Source organism: Saccostrea cucullata, unplaced genomic scaffold (genome assembly GCF_032062105.1).
Source record: "Saccostrea cucullata isolate Sc308-1 unplaced genomic scaffold, CSIRO_AGI_Scuc_v1 ctg10092, whole genome shotgun sequence".
Lineage (NCBI taxonomy): Eukaryota > Metazoa > Mollusca > Bivalvia > Ostreida > Ostreidae > Saccostrea > Saccostrea cuccullata.
The window spans coordinates 1-19,516 of NW_026924914.1; the positions used below are offsets into that span (position 1 = coordinate 1).

Below are 19,516 nucleotides of genomic sequence, written 5' to 3' on the forward strand. Positions count from 1 at the left end.
CCATTTTGCGAATCGGTGGGGTCATCGGTAGGAAATAATTCGTAGTTAAAATTCAGCGATGTTTCGAACGATGCCTCACATCGCTCCTCATCGGTAACCCATCATTAACACATCTCTCAAGGATTGGCCGATGTATAGCCGGGCATCGTCCAATATCCGTTGAATCTGAGGTCATCGGGGGGTTCAGTGGTGTTCACAAATAACTGTCGATCATCGGTCGATTTTCGACCAAACATTGGCCCGTAGTCGACCGATGTACGAACGATGTTCACCAATGTATGAGCGATGTAATATACATCGGCCGATTATCCTGGAACATCGTTTTTTGATTAGCAATGCATAGCTGGGACTTTGTAAGTCCGGTCGGCAACCACGCCATTTTTATCATAAAACGCATTGGTTGCCCATCGTATACCCATCGCTGGATAATGTGACTGATACTTTAAGGACTACTAGGCCGATGTGGACCGATGTTGGGGCATCGCTAACACCACGGATTACCACCGATTACCACCGGTCTACGGGTACCGGCCGGGAAATATGACCTAGGCATATCACGACAGAACTAACAATTACTAGTACATGTATTTTGTAACCAAATATTAAAAAAGGTCTCACCGGTGTCATCTACAGTGTTGGTTTTACCATTGACATCTACAGCTAATTTTACCGTTCTATAGCTTACTAGTATTTTACCATTGACATCTACAACTGATCTTATCGTTCTTTATCTACAGTTGATCTTACCTTTAAATTCTACAGTTTGTCTTACCATTAATATCCACAGTTGGTCTTTCATCAAAATCAAGCTGAAGAACGTTTAGAAATTCGCCGTTTGTTAGAAATACTTTGTCCCTATGTAAGTTATTTACATCATTGGTAATATCTGTCTTTACAGCATACACGTGGACCATCAGAAATCTGAAAAAAAAGCATTTGGAGGGGTTTTAAGTTTTATAATATTTTTGTACATGATGACAGTAATTTTTGTAAATGATGACAGTAATAAAACATATTCTTCAAATAATTGTCAAATGATTGTTGATTTCATAAGCACCGGGTAATAATGCACAAATATTTCTAATTTTTTTCTCTGTGATAACTCTTTAAAAGTTGCTAAAGTTGATTTCTTGATAAATCTGCCGGAATGTAAATTAAGCAAATCGATAAATCACTGGCTAAGGAAATCTCGTGCGCGTCCGTTTTTTGTGTTTGAAGCTAAGGAGGACAAATATGCATGTAAATCTCGTGCAGTGGTCTTTAACGTCAGTGGGCGAAGAGTATTGAAATTGGCATGGAATTCCTCGTGTAATTTTAATCTATTAATTAACATTTGTAAAATCTAAAAATAGTTTTATTTTACAATGGAATAGAAATATAAGAAATCACTGTCTAGTTAGTATAGTATGTCAGGGACATCAACGGTAGTAGGAAACGTGGGATAATTTATGCATAACAGGCTTCTCGTGTTTTCCACTTTCTTTGATACCCTGGTATACTTTAGTAAATAGACAGTGATTCCTTAAATACAAACCTCCATTTATTACTTGTTGCCTGTTTATATCATATAGCACACTGTCTAACATTGTCTTGGTTTAATATACTTTTATAAAGATAAACTGGGGTAAGGGTACCCTTTCTACCTCGATCCCAGGAGATGTAATATTATTAGTTACACAGTCAGTTAAGGACCTAACACCGAGTCATACAGAGTATGAAATGGAAATCCGAATTATGCGAGGTGAATTCACCGTGTATGGCTCCGTATTACATCGCTTACTTACTATGTTACGAATTTAGCCCGCTGAAGACTGTTTAAATATTAAAAAAAAGTCTATGTGCATATTATGAAATATCAAGTTTTAATCCAATAACAATCCACATAAAATATTGTAACAAGAAATTTAACTTCACTACCTATGCAAACCGTTTCTTAGCCGCCATTTTATTTACAATAACAACGCGAATGGAGTCACGTGCCCGATTTTCATATTACTGTTGTGAGGTGTGTTGTATTTGTATTATTTCATCATGTATATTATTAGTAACATTAAGTTTCTTGAACATTCCAGAGTGGTCCATATGTTTAGTCATTTTTTCTAGAACATTCTTGAACTTTGTGTATGTCCAGAACTTTCCAGTAATATCATGTACTTACAACTTCTAGAATATTCTAGATTTATATTACTGTATAAATATCCTGTCAATTCGATGCATAGATACAATTGTCGTACAAGCATCACTGAGGTATTACTGGGATATAATTTCACTGGGACATTGTGTGCAGCAACGGACACTCTGATGTATGTATTTTTAGATTTTTGCTAAGTTTGTACTTAATGATTTGTATATTACTGTAAATAAATTATTGTTAAGTTTAAACTGTGTGATTGATCTTTGCTGGCATTTAGGGTTATTCTGACCCATAACAGAATTGGGGGCTCGTCCGGGATAAAGAATTTCTTGCACTTTTGCAGTTCATTGTCAGAATTTTGTTAATTAAATTGTTAAATTTGACTATAAGCCAGCAAAAATCAACATGGTATTTTCGGTCACAAACTTTCTTAGTTCGCCAAGTGTGCAGGTTTTTGATACGTTAAAAAAGGATGACTTGATCGCATTAGGTTTGCATTTTGGGTTAGATGTTAAATCCTCTCAGAAAAAGCAAGACATTAGAATTAAGGTTGCAAACAAACTAGTAGATGAAAACATTTTTGAAAAATACGATCTTCCAGAATATACGGTTAAATCAGAATTAGGCTCATACAAAATGACAGAATATCAGTTTCAATTAGAGTTAGAGAAAATGCGATTTGAAAGAGAAGAGCGAGAAAGAGAGAGAGAAGAACGAGAGCGTGAACGGAAATTTGAATTAGACAAATTAGAAAGACAAGAGCACTTTGAGTTAGAGAAATTAAGATTGCAGCACCAACCAGAACCGTCATTTGTCAAGAATGAATTTGACGCAGCAAAAAATATTAGGTTAGTTCCGAAATTTCAAGAAAAATCTGTAGACAAATATTTTCCCCAATTCGAGAAAGTCGCAGAAAATCTTAAATGGCCACAACATGTTTGGTCAACAATGTTACAAAGTGTACTGGTTGGCAAAGCAGCTGAGGTATACTCTGCACTAGGGGTAGTTGAGAGTTCAGACTATGAGAAGGTCAAAGCAGCAATATTAAAAGCATATGAATTAGTACCTGAAGCGTATAGACAAAAGTTCAGAAAGTATAGAAAGTTTGATAATCAAACATTTGTTGAATTTTCACGAGAGAAAGAAGATTTATTTGATCACTGGTTTAGATCTAAGAAACTTGATAAAACTTTTGCTAATTTGCGCCAAGTCATCCTGGTAGAAGAGTTTAAGGAATGTGTTTCTCAAGATTTGAAAACACATTTAGAAGATAAGAATGTGAAAACTCTTGAAGAGGCAGCAGTCATATCTGATACTTACGCTCTGTCTCATAAAAAGAATTTTGTATCAAGATCTCAGACTAGCAGTAATTCTACCAATTCAGACACATATAAAAAGAGTGGTTCAGGGTCTCAGTCTTTCACAAGTTCCCAGTCTCCATCCCAAGGTGGTTCTAAGTCCGGTCCAGGACGTTTTGAAGGATCTTCTGGAATAGGGTCGCTTCCTACTTGTAGTTATTGTAAGAAAAAAGGTCATCTGATCAGTGAATGTTTTAAACTTAAGAGAAAAAATGACTTTGATAAAACTCAGCCACATGCTTGTGCTGCAGTTAGAGGTGATAGAGAAACCTTAGGTTCGATTTGTTCTGACACTCCTGATGTCCAGGGTTCACAGTCCAGTTCTATTGATTCTATGGAGGATTATAAGCCCTTTATGTCTCAGGGATTTGTTTCACTCGGTGACTCTAGCGAAATAAAACCTGTCCAGATTTTGAGAGATACTGGTGCTGCACAGACGTTATTGTTAGAGGGCGTGCTTCCTTTGTCTGAGCAGACTTCTACTGGTGGGTCAGTTTTATTACAGGGTGTGGAGCTAGGCGTCATTGATGTTCCCCTGCATAGAATTAGTTTGAAGTCAGATTTAGTTATTGGACCTGTTATCGTAGGTGTTTGACCTACTCTTCCCGTTCCAGGCATTTCTTTGTTGCTAGGCAACGATTTAGCTGGTGGAAAAGTTGTACCAGATCCTATAGTTTGTGAGAAAATCACTCCAGATGTTATGTGCGATGATAAAGATGATGACATTTATCCAGCCTGTGCTGTTACTAGAGCGATGGCCAGAAGACGAGAAATGGAGGTAGACCATACTCAAGCCTTTGACGAGACGAATTCCTCTGTTGATATTGATTTGAATGACACTTTCTTATCTGACCTTGATGGCACTCAAACAAACATGGAACCACACAATATCGAGAAGTCGGTGATGAAGGAACCTTTATCAAAATTTGGTGGTGAGGATGATGAGTTGCATCCATTAGTTAGCCAAGGCAAGGACATCCTCAGCCGAGAACGTCTACTCTCTGAACAACATAAAGACCCAGATATCATTCAACTTAGTAAGAGGGCACTTCCACCAGAAGAGGCTACTAAAGTTGGAGAATGCTTCTATATGAAAGATGGCATCCTTATGCGAAAATGGCGACCACCTGACGCTTCCCCAGATGATGTGTGGCTTGTTGTTCACCAGATAGTGGTTCCGGCTGCTTATCGTCGAGATGTCATGAGTTTAGCTCACGATACCCCTATGGCTGGTCATTTAGGTATCAATAAGACTTATAATAGGATTTTGAGTCATTTTTATTGGCCTAAGCTAAGGAAGGATGTTTCTGAGTTTTGTAAGTCGTGTCATGTCTGTCAGATGGTAGGTAAACCGAATCAGAAGATACCATCTGCTCCTCTCCAACCCATTCCAGCTTTTGAAGAACCGTTTAGTCGAGTGTTGGTGGATTGTGTAGGACCTTTGCCTAGGACTAGGTCAGGAAACCAGTATTTACTTACCATTATGTGTACATCCACTCGATTCCCTGAAGCCATACCTCTTAGGAATATAAAGGCAAAGAGCATAGTTAAGGCCCTAACCAAGTTCTTCAGTTTTGTAGGAGCACCAAAGGCAATTCAGTCGGATCAAGGCTCAAATTTTATGTCGGGGTTGTTCCAGCAAGTCATGCATGAGTTGGGTATAAGGCAATATAGATCAACTGCTTATCATCCTGAGTCCCAGGGAGCGCTAGAACGTTTTCATCAAACCCTAAAAACAATGCTGAAGACCTATTGTTACCAGTATGAAAAAGACTGGGATGAAGGGGTTCATCTTGTGCTGTTTGCTGCAAGAGAAGCAGTCCAGGAGTCTCTTGGGTTCAGTCCTTTTGAATTGGTGTTCGGTCATACAGTTAGAGGTCCTTTGAAATTGTTGAAGGAAAAGTGGCTGACTGAGACTAGTGATCTTAATCTTTTAGATTATGTGTCTGATTTCAAAGAAAAACTTTACAATGCTTGTAAATTAGCACAAGAAAATTTGAAGAGTTCTCAGATGAAAATGAAAATGTGGTATGACAAAGATGCCAGAAATAGGGTGTTTAAGCCAGGCGATAAGGTTCTTGTATTTTTACCTATTCCTGGTCATCCTTTACAGGCCAAATTTTATGGCCCTTATGAAATTGAAAGCAAGATTAGTGATGTAAACTATGTAGTTAAGACACCAGGTCGACGTAAAGAGAAACGGGTTTGTCATATTAACATGTTAAAAGAGTATTTTGAAAGGTGTGACCGAAATTCTGTAAAACCAGTTTCCACTTTGGCCAATGCTAAGACTGTTCAAAATTGTATTGAAAGTGATATGAGTGTAGAAATGAATGAGAAAGATTGTAATCAGAGTGTTCGTTTGAAAAACTCAGAAGTTTTGGCTAATTTGGATGCCAAACTTGGACATTTGAACATTCACCAAAAGGAACAAGTTAAAAACTTGATGAGTGAGTATCATCACATCTTTTCGGATGTTCCAAAGAAAACTAATGCAGCTTGTCATGATGTCATAGTGGGTGACGCTCTGCCTATCAAACAACATCCGTACCGTCTTAATCCAATAAAATTGCAGTACCTAAGAAGGGAAGTGCAGTACATGTTGGACAATGACATTGTTGAACCTAGTAAAAGCAACTGGAGCTCACCATGTATTCTTGTACCAAAACAGGACGGTACCTACCGATTATGTACAGACTTTAGAAAGGTGAATTCTGTTACCAAAACTGATTCATATCCAATACCTAGAATCGATGACTGTATTGACAACATTGGAAACGCGAAATTTGTCAGTAAATTTGACCTGTTGAAAGGCTACTGGCAAGTACCGTTAACAGAACGAGCAAAAGAAATATCTGCTTTTGCTACACCAGATGGACTCTACCAGTATAAAGTAATGCCTTTTGGCATGAAAAATGCACCAGCTACATTCCAAAGGATGATTCACTCCCTTCTTCAAGACCTTGAGGGATGCGAGGCCTACATTGATGATGTCGTCATATACAGCGACACATGGGACGAACATCTCCGAATCATGCGTGCTTTATTTGACATTTTAGCTAAAGCAAACTTAACTGTGAACCTTGAGAAGAGCGAATTTTGTCAAGCCTATGTAGAGTATTTAGGTCATAAAGTAGGTCAAGGTCATGTTACACCCATTATGGCTAAAGTGGAAGCTATTGCAAAGTTCCCGATTCCTACAAACAAGAAAGAGTTAATGAGGTTTTTGGGCATGGCTGGGTTTTACAGAAAATTTTGTCCAAATTTTTCCTCAGTTGTAAGTCCACTTACAAATCTTTTACAAAAGAGGGTTAACTTTGAATGGACAAAGGACTGTGAAAAATCATTTCATAAAATCAAATCTGTCCTTATGAGCAATCCAGTTCTATCAACTCCAGATTTTGCTAAGCAATTTAAGCTTACTGTTGATGCTAGTGATGTTGGAATTGGGGCAGCTTTGTTTCAAGAGCATAGTGATAAGGTAGATAGAGTTGTTTCTTATTTTTCAAAGAAACTTACAAAATGTCAACAAAAGTATTCCACCATTGAAAAGGAATGCCTTGCTTTGTTGTTAGCCTTGCAGCATTTTGATGTTTATCTGAATGTTACTTTGCATGCAATTCTTGTATATACGGATCACAACCCCCTGACATTTTTACATAAATTGTCAAACAAGAATCAAAGACTGACTAGATGGAGTTTGTTGTTACAAGAATACAACATAACAATTAAGCATATCAAAGGCAAAGACAATGTTATTGCAGATGCCTTGTCCAGAGTATCGTGACATATATGATTTTGTATTAATGTACATATATCTCATTTTAACAATGTAAGTTTTCATTGACATTCAAACTTTTTAAGGGGGGAGGTGTTGTGAGGTGTGTTGTATTTGTATTATTTCATCATGTATATTATTAGTAACATTAAGTTTCTTGAACATTCCAGAGTGGTCCATATGTTTAGTCATTTTTTCTAGAACATTCTTGAACTTTGTGTATGTCCAGTCCAGTAATATCATGTACTTACAACTTCTAGAATATTCTAGATTTATATTACTGTATAAATATCCTGTCAATTCGATGCATAGATACAATTGTCGTACAAGCATCACTGAGGTATTACTGGGATATAATTTCACTGGGACATTGTGTGCAGCAACGGACACTCTGATGTATGTATTTTTAGATTTTTGCTAAGTTTGTACTTAATGATTTGTATATTACTGTAAATAAATTATTGTTAAGTTTAAACTGTGTGATTGATCTTTGCTGGCATTTAGGGTTATTCTGACCCATAACATTACTCCTTGACGGCGACGTAATACGGAAAATTGCAGGGCGTCATGTGATTAGGTTTTTATCCAATCAGTAATCTACCAATTTGTCTGAAGCGGTATAATGCCTGATATTGAGTGTAAAATTATCTTTTTAATAGTAAAACATATCTATGAGCTATACTTACGATGATGTTTTGTCCTCTATGCACCACCTTTTGATATATGCTGTTGAATATCTTAAATGCAGAGCTTCCTCTAATTGAAGAAGGAAATTCGTTTCTTTTTGAAGATAGGATGAAAAAGTCATTTCAAAATAGAAAGTGACAACGACCTCGTCTGGATCGAATCTGTCAATCCGAATTGTGGCTTTTTCTGAAGACATGAGAACGGGATTTCCATTGTCGTGTGCCAAAACATGTATGATATATTTTGACTGGGTCAATTCTGCCTTTCTATTTACTACTCCTGAAAAATTTGACAAATTACAATATAATAAATCTAATATCATACATTTTTAATTCGTTCCTATTTATTAAAAATTGGTTTAACTCTTAATCTTCATTTTTTTAAAAAAAATTATTAGACTTTCAAAGGTAATGTTTGCGGACACATACCAAGCGGAGAGACAGAAAAGGGTGAATTGGAATCTTTGGGATCAAGTCCAATATTAAGGGCAGCATTGCGTCCCACGTCAGCATCTGAGGCTGTGAGTCTAGCTATTATTTCATCACAGAGATTGATAATTGATGCTTCTGTATTGTAGAACGCTGGAGAAAATATTGGTTCATTATCGTTCACGTCTTCAATTTGTATACTTATATTTACCTTCGTCGACAAAGAAGGCATACCATTATCTCTTGCTAAAATAGTCAGAATGAATTTTTCATACGTTTCCCTGTCCACTCTTTTTTTCAAATATATATCACCTGTTTCTCCATAAACTCCAAAATAATAATCAGCTCTTAAGCCAATTTCTGTTGAAATGTCGAGCTCATATCTGATTGCAGCGTTAACTCCAATGTCTTTGTCTATAGCTCCGGTTTGGAGAACTTTACTTCCAGTAGGTAGGTTTTCAAAAAAGGCTGTAGAATATTTTGGACGTCTAAAAACTGGTGCATTATCATTAATATCTGAAACTAGAATCTTAACCGTGACATCTGAAGATAGAGGAGGCGTTCCACCATCTTGGACTCTAAAGAGTATACGGTATTCATCTTCAGTTTCACGGTCTAACTCTCCTGTGGTATAAATGTCTCCCGTTATTTCATTAATTCCAAACTTCCCTACCGACCCCTTCCAATACGTTGCTATTTTATGTTTCAACTCGGAGTTTGTTCCTATGTCGTCATCCAGAGCTGTGATTTTTCCGAAGAAAGTGCCCAAAACAACATGTTCTTGCACCACGAATTCGTAATATTTCTCTGTGAAAGTAGGAGTAATATCATTTACGTCTCCTACATTAATGGTAGCAGTCACAGAGGTCGACCTGGGGGGAAGTCCGTTGTCTGACACTCTTATAACTACCTCATATTTATCAACTGATTCTCGGTCTAATGGTGAAGCAACCTGTAATACACCTGTATTCGGTTCTATCTTAAAGACTGTCTTCATCTCAGAGGAAGCAATTTCATATTTAAGCTTTCCAAATAACTCTCCGTCTAAATCAGACGCATTGATATTAAAAATGAGGAAGTTTTCTGGGACATTTTCGGATACCGTAGTAAGATAGCTTCCTGTTATAACAGGATCATTGTCGTTGACGTCATTTAAAATAATTTCTAGCGCCAATGTCCCCGTCATTTGAGGTGTACCTTCATCAACGGCCAGGATAAGCATTTGAAACCTAAAACAGTAAGGTAATACTACTCCTGAGTTAAGATCAGACGACACGTCTTACTTGAACATGCTGAAAAATCACTAATTTTCGCGGGGTCAAATTTTCGTGGTTTGAGGAAAAAATATAGGTTTGCGGGGACTTAATTTCGTTGATAAAGAATCATGGAGTAGTAACATCTGTGAAAAAATACATTTCATGGAGGGCATAAATTCGTGGGTCTCTTCATACCACGAAAATTTAACCAACACGAAAATTAGTGATTTCACACTATATACTTTTCAAAAAATATGCCATTGAAGAAAGGTCTCTCAGATAAGTTTCCTCACAAAAAATTGAGGTACCATATCAGGCAAACCTATATCAGAAGGTGAGGAAAGTGTTACCTGAACTGAACCTATAAGGTTTGCTTGAAAATCGGTTAATTTGTTAAAGATGTTCAAACGTTTTTAATAAAAATATGTACATAACCTTGATATTGTTTCTCGGTCCAGACTTCCAGTAAGAGACACAACTCCTGACGTTGAATCTACTTGAAAAGGAACAACTGAGGCTGACCGGTAGCTCACTTTGTTGTTTCCAGAGGCAGAAGAATCCTTGTCAAAGGCAAACACTTGAGTAATCTGCTGTCCCAAAGCCATATCTTCGGATACTTTTTCTTGTAAAGTAGGGCTTAAAAACTCTGGTGCATTGTCATTTCTGTCCAAAACTTGAATAATGACAGTACAGATACCCGATAAGGACGGTGATCCAAAGTCTGAAGCTTCAACCACCAATAACGCTGTTTTAAATTTTTCATAATCTACTGGAGATTTTATGGTAAGCACTCCGGTAATGCTTTCTAATCGGAAGTAAGATTCATCATTTCCAGAGAGAATTTTGTATCCCACTTGTCCATTCAATGCTCCCAGGTCAGCATCTGCAGCTGAAACTGTTCCTACAGTACCTCCAATCAAAGTGTTTTCTTCTGTAGAAAACCTTAAATATAATAACACTATTGAAATCAACGTTTATTCATGGTTAGGGCAAAATTAAAAACTTTAATGTTCATGTTGCAATTTTTGTAACTGTAACAATTACATGTAAATATCTAAAACAATAACATACTGATAATTAGTACTGCCGAACTCTGGCGGTTCGTTCACGTCCATAACCGTCACTGATACAGTGGCTGTGGAACTCAATTTACCATCGGAAGCCAGAACAAACAGATTGATCGAAGGCTGTTTTTCTCTGTCTACGGGAGCCCGAAGTGTAATTTTCCCTGTCTTTGGATCAATCATAAAGTTTGGTTGTATACCAACAAATGAATAGGTTACCTCATCGTTATCAGGGTCCACTGCAAGAACCGTAGAAATAGACTTCCCTACAACATCGTCTTCGCTTAATGTACCATTAACCACTAGAAAATAGAAAACAAAGTATAATAATAAGATTTTACATGTATACGGGATGCGTTGCGATAATAAAGTGTAGTAGAGAAAGAAAGTTTTAGGAGGACCTTGGTTTACAAATCTTGGAGCATCTTCGTTTTCATTTAAAATGTTAACTGCCACTTTTATCTGTGTGGATAACGACCCATCCGAAACCGTTACTGTTATGCTGTAGAACGTAGCTGTTTCATAGTCGAGGTTACCTGAAGAAAAAAAATGTGATTTTATTTTTTCAATCATCAATACAATCACTAATCTTTTTAATCTATGAAAAATTCACACAAATACGTGTCTAGAGATTGCTTTGTTGGTAATAAATCCCCTTTTATTGAGAGGAATTGTACTAGTTTGGAATGATTGCCTCCACCATTTTTTTTCTACGAAAGTGTCATCCGTTTTGCTTTTACTAATAATTGCTATAATATAACTTTATATTGTTGTAAAACGATTTCATAATTGCATAAAAATAAGAATATGTTGTGATTCTCTTTTCCAAAATGGTATAAAAATTCTGGATATACTGACAGCCCACTTTTTAGGACTTGAAACCATGATACTTTTTCATGCTCATAGCGCAAGTCCGGAATAGGCATGGAAGAACAGAGAAATATTTTTGATGTTAGGTCATAAATTCTAACCTTAATTCAAAATCATGCAAAATAGTGATAAACAATCATACAATTGGGATAAAAACTTGAACGCTCATGAGTTCAGTGATGTAACAAACCTTTTACTCTGAGTTGATTTGTTAGTACTTCAAACCCATTATCTGCTGGAACTTGAGTCAAAGTGTAGATCAAGGGATCATTATCTACATCTGAACATCCGAAATCCTTTACAATCACTACACCCACACCTAAGAAGCACAGAAAAATACTTTTCTTTTACTCTATTTCAAATTTGATTAAGTGATTGACATTTTGAATTTCCTTAACTAAATAAACAAGTTTTGAAAACAAAATACCCAAACAAGTTAATGTACTTTTTTTATTTGAGTTAAAATACAAGATTAACATTAGAATTATGCCTCAAATGTTAGAAAAATTACCAGCGTTTTCTGACACACTGATGATTGAGACTGGAGTTGTACAGATCGGAGCGTTGTCATTTTCATTATTAACATTCACTGTCACTGTTCCCGTGGCCTTTGATAAACATACACTTTTTGTTATGTTTCATGAAACGTAATTGTATAATCTTTTCTTCATGAATCAATTGTTTCATTGTTAATCAATTGCGTATCTATCTTTTGCTTTGAAAATTTGTTTGATGTTAATTTAAACATAGATTATCTAAATTGCTATATAAATTAAATTTATTTACAAATTTGTTTTCTTCGTTTTTTTTTCTCTTAACTTTTGACGTTTAAAACCAAGAAATAATTCGTACATAGAATACAAATACTCTCTAGAAATATTACATGTATCATTATTTCTTTCAATGTTGCAAATAATAGGTCTTAAAAAGTTGCAACAGACTTTTGATATGATATTTTCCCGATATTTATTTCGTTTTGTTTAAAACAATTTCTATGAATTAATACTTACTGTCTTCCCACCACCATCTGTGGCCTTGACTACAATTTCATACTGTGGAACACTCTCAAAGTCCAATGTCTGTGTCAAGAATATCTTTCCTGATGATTTCTCAATGTAAAAATCTTCTATGTTCCCATTTTTCACTAAGATCAAAAACCTCATGTTATTCCTGAATGACACACATACAGACTTTGACTCAAAACATAGATACATGTATGATACATTATACATTTATATAACGTACCATCTAATATTTGATATGACGTCACATACAGACTTTGACTCAAAACATAGATACATGTATGATACATTATACATTTATTGCATGATAGTGAGGGAAATATGAAGATATATTCAGCCATGCAGGAAGAATCATATCAAGGGTTTCGCCCGATGGGAATACGATATTTCTTGGCTGAATATATATTTATGTTTCCCTAACATTTTTGCAATGAATGGTTTATTATACCGAAACAAGCAAAAACTTTTATTATATAAACATAAACTTTCAAATTCGGCACTGCTTTCAAATTCACTTTCATTTTTATCGCAACGTTAAAAATGAAACCCTTTCATACATCACTTAACAGCAGGTTTGTGACGTAAACCAGGATACTGCGACGTCTACTTCTCTTTTCTTTCAACGAACGATAACTATATTGCGGAAAATATAGCAGGTATCCGGAGAGCTAGTGGAATATGATGGAAAACATGCCGACGGCCGTGAAATATGAAGCTTAATGGCGCGATCACGGGACAATCTAGAAACAATCAGATTACTTTTTGTGTAGAATAATTATATTGAGGTATAATAATTTTTCCCCATCTTTATAACGTACCACTCAATATTTGATATGACGTCACACCATGTGGTTGGGCGTCTGGATCATCTGCTTTGAATTCAATTATCTCGTCACCAATGACAGCTTTTTCATTCACTGTAACGATTTTATTTGCAAGCACAGGGATGAAATCGTTTACTGATGTAAGCTGGATTAAGACCCACACTTTTGTGAAATGAATGCCATCGGAAATTTCTAACATCATATAGTATATTGAAATACCATCGTCAAATCCAAGAGCTGCATCCCCGAACAAAGAAAAAAAAATAAATAAGTTTTTAAACATGGTAGATGTAACAGTCAAATTAAAGTGAAGAAGAGAATTGACAAGAATCTATATTAAGATCAAATCTGTCTTAAAAATAAAAATAAAATCGAGTTTAAAACACACAATCGACAAATCAAATTTTCAAGGTTTTAAATTTTGATAAAAAAATTCTTAACCTTTCAATTTGATATTAAAAAATTCTTAACTTCTTATATCATGTTATATTAAAGAATTAAAATATTCTGAGTATATTTGTACCTTGTGATACTTTAAGCTCTCCAACAGAGGAAATTTGGAAATGTCCGAGGTCACCAGATAGGATTTGATAGGTCAAGGTTGCCCCTGCATCCCTGTCCGTGCATGTTATATTTAGCACCTTACAGAAAAGGAAAAGAAACGTTGCACAATAAGCACCAACGTTTCTTCAATATTATCTTTAAATGTAAGCATTCTGTAACGTTTTCAATAGAAATGAAAAAAAAAATCGGAGTGTTATACAAACATAAAGAGAAGAAATATAAGAATTAGTACTGTTTTATACAACAAAAAAAATTGTATAATAAATTCTACTTCCACGTGTCAATAATATCCGTATTTACGATCAACCTTTAAATCAATATATTATTTTCCAAGATATTTGAAAATCATTTTCTTTTCAAAATGCCAGTATTCATGATATGTAGCAATATGAACTATTTCCAACATTTTATGGCATTTTTATATCCCGTCAATTCAAATTCACATTTAATTAGGAATAGGATATTGGACGTCTTTATCTTGATGATTTTTACAAGATTTACACAAATGGTGGAGGCTACCTTTGAATTCAACGGTTTTAATTGATAATGATTAAAAAGCCTACAAAACGTGTAATTTTCCCTCATATACTGTTCATTTTTGGATACAAAATTATTTCGCCAGTTTAATAACTATATATCGACCCTTCCTCAATGTACAATGAAACATAATTTTAACCTAACAACCAAACTCTATGATAAAAGTGAGGACTTAAACTTTTCTATCGTCAACTTCCCTCACTTAATATGCAGCAATATACCTTCATTACCTGCACACGGAGTTTACATTTAAATATTTCAGTTGATTAGATACGCATGCGCAAGAGCATGCTCAACGTATGAACAATTTCTAAAACGAGATAAATTATTGACAAACAAGTTGATGAAACAAGAATTTCAGCAGACTCGTTTAAAGTCATCATTTTGTAAGTTCTATGGTTGATATATTGACCTTGTCAGCAAATACACTTAATCATTGAGTTAAATGCTGACTGGCGTTTTTCGTACAAAATTGTTAGTCCATTATTTATACACTGAATTGAAGGCGGATTTTCCCGTTATTTCCCGATCATGAAAAGGACTACACAAGTGTGACCTCAAGGGCAGGGGATACTCCACCTTTGATGCTTTGGAGGTCCGTGTTTGCTCTGCTCCCATTTTGTAATATTTTACGGACTTTTGATCTTGAATACTGCTCGTTTTCTTCATATGTTTATTTTTAAGTAAAAAATCCAAATATGAAACAGATGTGTCAGACTCATCACCAGGATTTATTATTGACATCAAGCTGACACCATGTAGTGAGGGCCACAGCAAGTGTTTTCTTCTTTTCATGTATAAGATTTTAGACAAATTCTGCTTTATATGAAATTATAAAATTTATAAATATGTGGTAAGATTCAACATCTCTTTCAAATGTTATTATCAAAACTCAACACAAACTTTAATATATGCATAAAAATATGACTGATCTTCAAATACATGTATAATGGTTATAAAAAAGTTCCTGTGGCAAAGAACAGCACTCTTAAAGGTTATTATTGTAAATAAACGACATTGTGGACTATAAATTGTTGAATACATATTACATATGACAATACCAGGATATAGAAAAGTTACCAATGGTACTTTCATTATTATCAAAACTGACTTTACTTACCGTTGACAAAATAGACTGATCTTCAGGAATGGTAATGTTGTGTTCCTTGGGGAAGCACTCTGGTTTGTTGTCGTTGACGTCAGTAATTGTGACGTTAACGACAGCAGTGGATGATAAACCACCACCATCCCTGGCTTCTATTGTGAAGGAGTAGGCCTTGGTTGTTGATTCATAGTCCACAAGATTTCTCAGATAAATCTTTCCTGTTGTCTTGCTTATCATAAACTTGTTTTCGAGGTTCCCATCTACAATGTATTTGAAAAAAAATGAATGCAATATTTTGATGAAACAAGAAGGGATTCTTCTCATATTCCTTGTTTTGAAAAAAAAAAATGAAATTTTCCCGGATCAAGGAGACTGTATCAGTGAATGATGGTATCACCCAGATTGAATAAAATTCGTGTTATTTTCGTAGCAAGGTCAGGTCAAAGTCATTATCTTTTTCCTTGATATAAAAAATGTATAATTACTGTTGCCAATAAGGTGATGCCTACTTCTATTTCAGAGGATTTTTTGACAAACAGACAATATAAAGGTTTTTGCAAAAACAGTTATTAGAATGGTTTTCCATAAGTGTAATGATAAATATTGTTAAGTAAAAGGATTTTTTTTAAAAAAAATGCATACTTTCTTTATTTAATCAATTATTCAATCTTTATAAAATGTTAAGGAAAATTATATGATAGCATTGAATTCAGTTAACAAATTAAACAAAAATGGATATTGTTGACCCGATTCTTTTTAATACGCTTGTTTAAATGTTTAAATTTATCTTTTTATACATATGGTGAAGTAGTTATAAAGATACAAATTGATACAAATGCAAAATGGTTTGCACGTTTAAAAGGGATTAAAAAAAGCACCTTTTACCGCTTGTTTGTTCATATCCGTACTTAGATTTAAAGTTTTCAAAATCTAACAAGATTGTTGTGTGTTTAGAAAATCAGTTTTAATCAGCATGTACACCATACAATCCAATCAATCATTTATTCAGAACCAAGAGAAGAGTCCCGCCTAAAATACGTCCTTATTTTATTAATATACATTTAACAAATTGGAAAATATTTTTAAAAATGATAAAAAGAGTAGGTTCAAATAGTTTTAAAATCAAAGAACTCCATTAAAATCGGAGTCGTTCCATCGTAACAGCTTAAAGCCACTTCAATTTTATTGCTCTAGTCCTTATGAACAATCTGTTTTTTTTTTTAATTTACGAAGAAGAAACAGATTCACAAATGTATCTCTATGTCAGGTACTGAAGGAATTACCTATTATTTTGTACGTAAGCTCGCCATGGGGTCCTGCGTCACTATCTGTAGCATTCACATTTAAGATCTCCGTGCCAACACGTGTGTCTTCCGGAATCTGTGATAGCAGAGAAGTTGCTTATATACATGCTAGTTTTAATTGAAATGATCGAAATCTTTTAAAATATCGTTTTAAATAGTTGTGCCACGGTATAACTCCTTAAACGTACACGAATATTAACCTGTGAACGAAGAATACTAAGACTGATGGATATTAATTTGTATTTCTCAAAATAAGTTTTTATTGTAATTTTCATATTAAGCAAAAAATAATTAACATGTATAAATAAAATATTTCTCACACTTGTTCCGAGTGGTTGGTTTTGTATGGATGGAGTGAACTCGTTAACAGGTTGAATGTTGATTGTAAGTGTCATGGTTCCGGTCCTACGAGCATCTCTTGTTGAACTATCAACACCAATCACATAAAGTACATATCTGACGTCACCGGTGTCGTAATCAATGACGTTGTTAGTTGTTAAAATCGTAGCATTTAAAACTGTATCATTAACTATGTTCGAAGTCAGTTTAAATTTCTGTGTAGCATCATCTCCAGACTCAATAGATATTATAGAACATCCGTCAGGACCTCCGACAGGCTCCTTGTCCTGATCACTGCACGCAACATCAGCCACGTACAAATCTGAAAGCGTTGGGTGTCATAGTTACATAGGATTTTAATTTGATAATAATTGATATGTTTCTCAAGGATAACCTAAAGTTTTGATATCAATCAATTTATGTATACAATTTGTATTTTATATTTTGTACCTCCATAGTGAAATTATATAAGGATTTAAAAAAATTTTCCTGAATTGAAGTTATTACAAACAACTATTCTAATTCAATAGTATTGTCGTTTCATGCCCAAACCATTATTTAGCATCTTCAGTTAAACTATAAATATGAATCTAAAACCTTTCGAAGATGATTGTTTACAGGAAAACATACCCTGGGGTGAACCTTCAGGAATGGTGACAGTCTGAGGCGTGGGGGTGAGGACCGGGTCATATTCATTGACAGGAAGTACATGGATAGTCAGTAATGGACAAAAATGAGTATGACTCTTGTCGGCAGACGCATCCAGCACCCTAGGTTAGAAACGCCAAATTGATAAATATTCCGGTTTATTCTGTACAGCTCAACTTTTACCTCCAAATTAAATGAAAACAAAAACAAAAATAGAAATAAGAAACTATCTTTGTTTTAAGAATATTCTCTATAATGGTAGAGGACTGTTAGACTCTTGAATAAGAATTTTTGTAGTGTACCCAATATTGTTCACTATAAGAGATGTCAGATTTTCGAAGTCCAGGGCAGAACTTAATGACAGATTTCTTCCTGAAAAAGAGAATGGTTCCTTTGCACCTCCATATGCTAAGTAGTAAAAAGTATGTCCTTCAGGGTCTCTACCAGAGTAAGTATACAGTATGGTACCAATAGGTAAGTCTTCTGGTAAAGTTAGTGTAGTTGCAACTGCAGGATTCGTACAAACTGCCTTTGCATCAAGTCCTATAAATAAAATAATTTAAAAGATAAGTAAACGTGATTTATTTTGATACATGATTAGGCAAAGTCATCTCCATCAGCAAATCAACATCTTTCATACATCAGAGACCCACTCCCTTTTTAAATGAAATAAGAAAATTAACTAAAATTAACTAACCTTGTCATCGGTCATTTGCGTAATCATTTTGTTAAAGAACACTTAAATTGCACTTAAAAGTATTTAAAACTTGATATTAAAACAGGATGTATTTGTACAACACTAAAACGTCTAGGCAATCTCTACCCGGAGTTATCGTTCCACTTATACCTCTGTCAACGTCTAAAAAGTAGTACGAAAGCGGAGGAACGTGATTTAAAAAAAAAATGTTTAAAATTGTCCACAAGAAGGTTAACACATTTACATTTCTATATATGTGTTAATGCTGCAAGTTGTTTGTCTATAAAAACTACATCATGTTGATATTTATCAGCAATGCATTTCAAATTTTCCACGTTCGTAATATCCTGCCGAGAAATAATCCCTTATAGGATATGGTGAAAAAGCGATATTTGATTCTAATTCTCATAAATTAACTATTATTTAACATGTTAAAGAAGAATATAGAAGTTTTACATTCATAATTAATTATGCAATAGATGAAAGTAAGTTTTGCCAAGAATCTTGACATTTAGACGTTGACAGAGGTGTTGTGTAAACGACAACTCTGAAACCTTTAAGTGGCAGATTTTGGCGAAGGTTGAAATTATGCAAGTTAAACTCCCAAGGTCAAGAGATGACATATAAAAAAATTGATTTCCAAAGAAACTACTTGTCTATATAATTTTATATATACCCGTTAAAAACGAAAGCAAAACACTTACCACTCAAAAGTTATGGCCAATTAAAAAGAATTAAAAATTTTTCAAATCCAGAGGTCTATGTCATCGTCAAAAGATTGTTTGTATTCAAGGGAAGGCCTTGTCAGACTTGGGTCCTAGTATTAGCAGATCGAAAGGAAAGTCCACGGCTAAACTTTGGAAAAATCTTGCAAAAGAGGGCCAAACTCAAAGGTAACGGT

The 19,516-nt window shown here is 34.8% G+C and overlaps 1 protein-coding gene across 1 annotated transcript; it reads right to left on the reverse strand.

The window, feature by feature from the left end:
- Positions 1 to 772: 772 nt before the first annotated feature.
- On the reverse strand, positions 773 to 18,461 carry LOC134267605 (protocadherin Fat 4-like; the record flags this gene model as incomplete). Its single annotated transcript, XM_062749807.1, has 16 exons — positions 773 to 921; positions 7,957 to 8,236; positions 8,386 to 9,614; positions 10,077 to 10,583; positions 10,713 to 11,007; positions 11,107 to 11,241; positions 11,766 to 11,894; positions 12,087 to 12,183; positions 12,586 to 12,719; positions 13,416 to 13,658; positions 13,945 to 14,062; positions 15,643 to 15,887; positions 16,911 to 17,007; positions 17,252 to 17,592; positions 17,901 to 18,040; positions 18,221 to 18,461. Coding segments are annotated over 16 exons (4,380 nt in total), but the record flags the coding sequence as incomplete, so codon positions are not given.
- Positions 18,462 to 19,516: the final 1,055 nt, after the last annotated feature.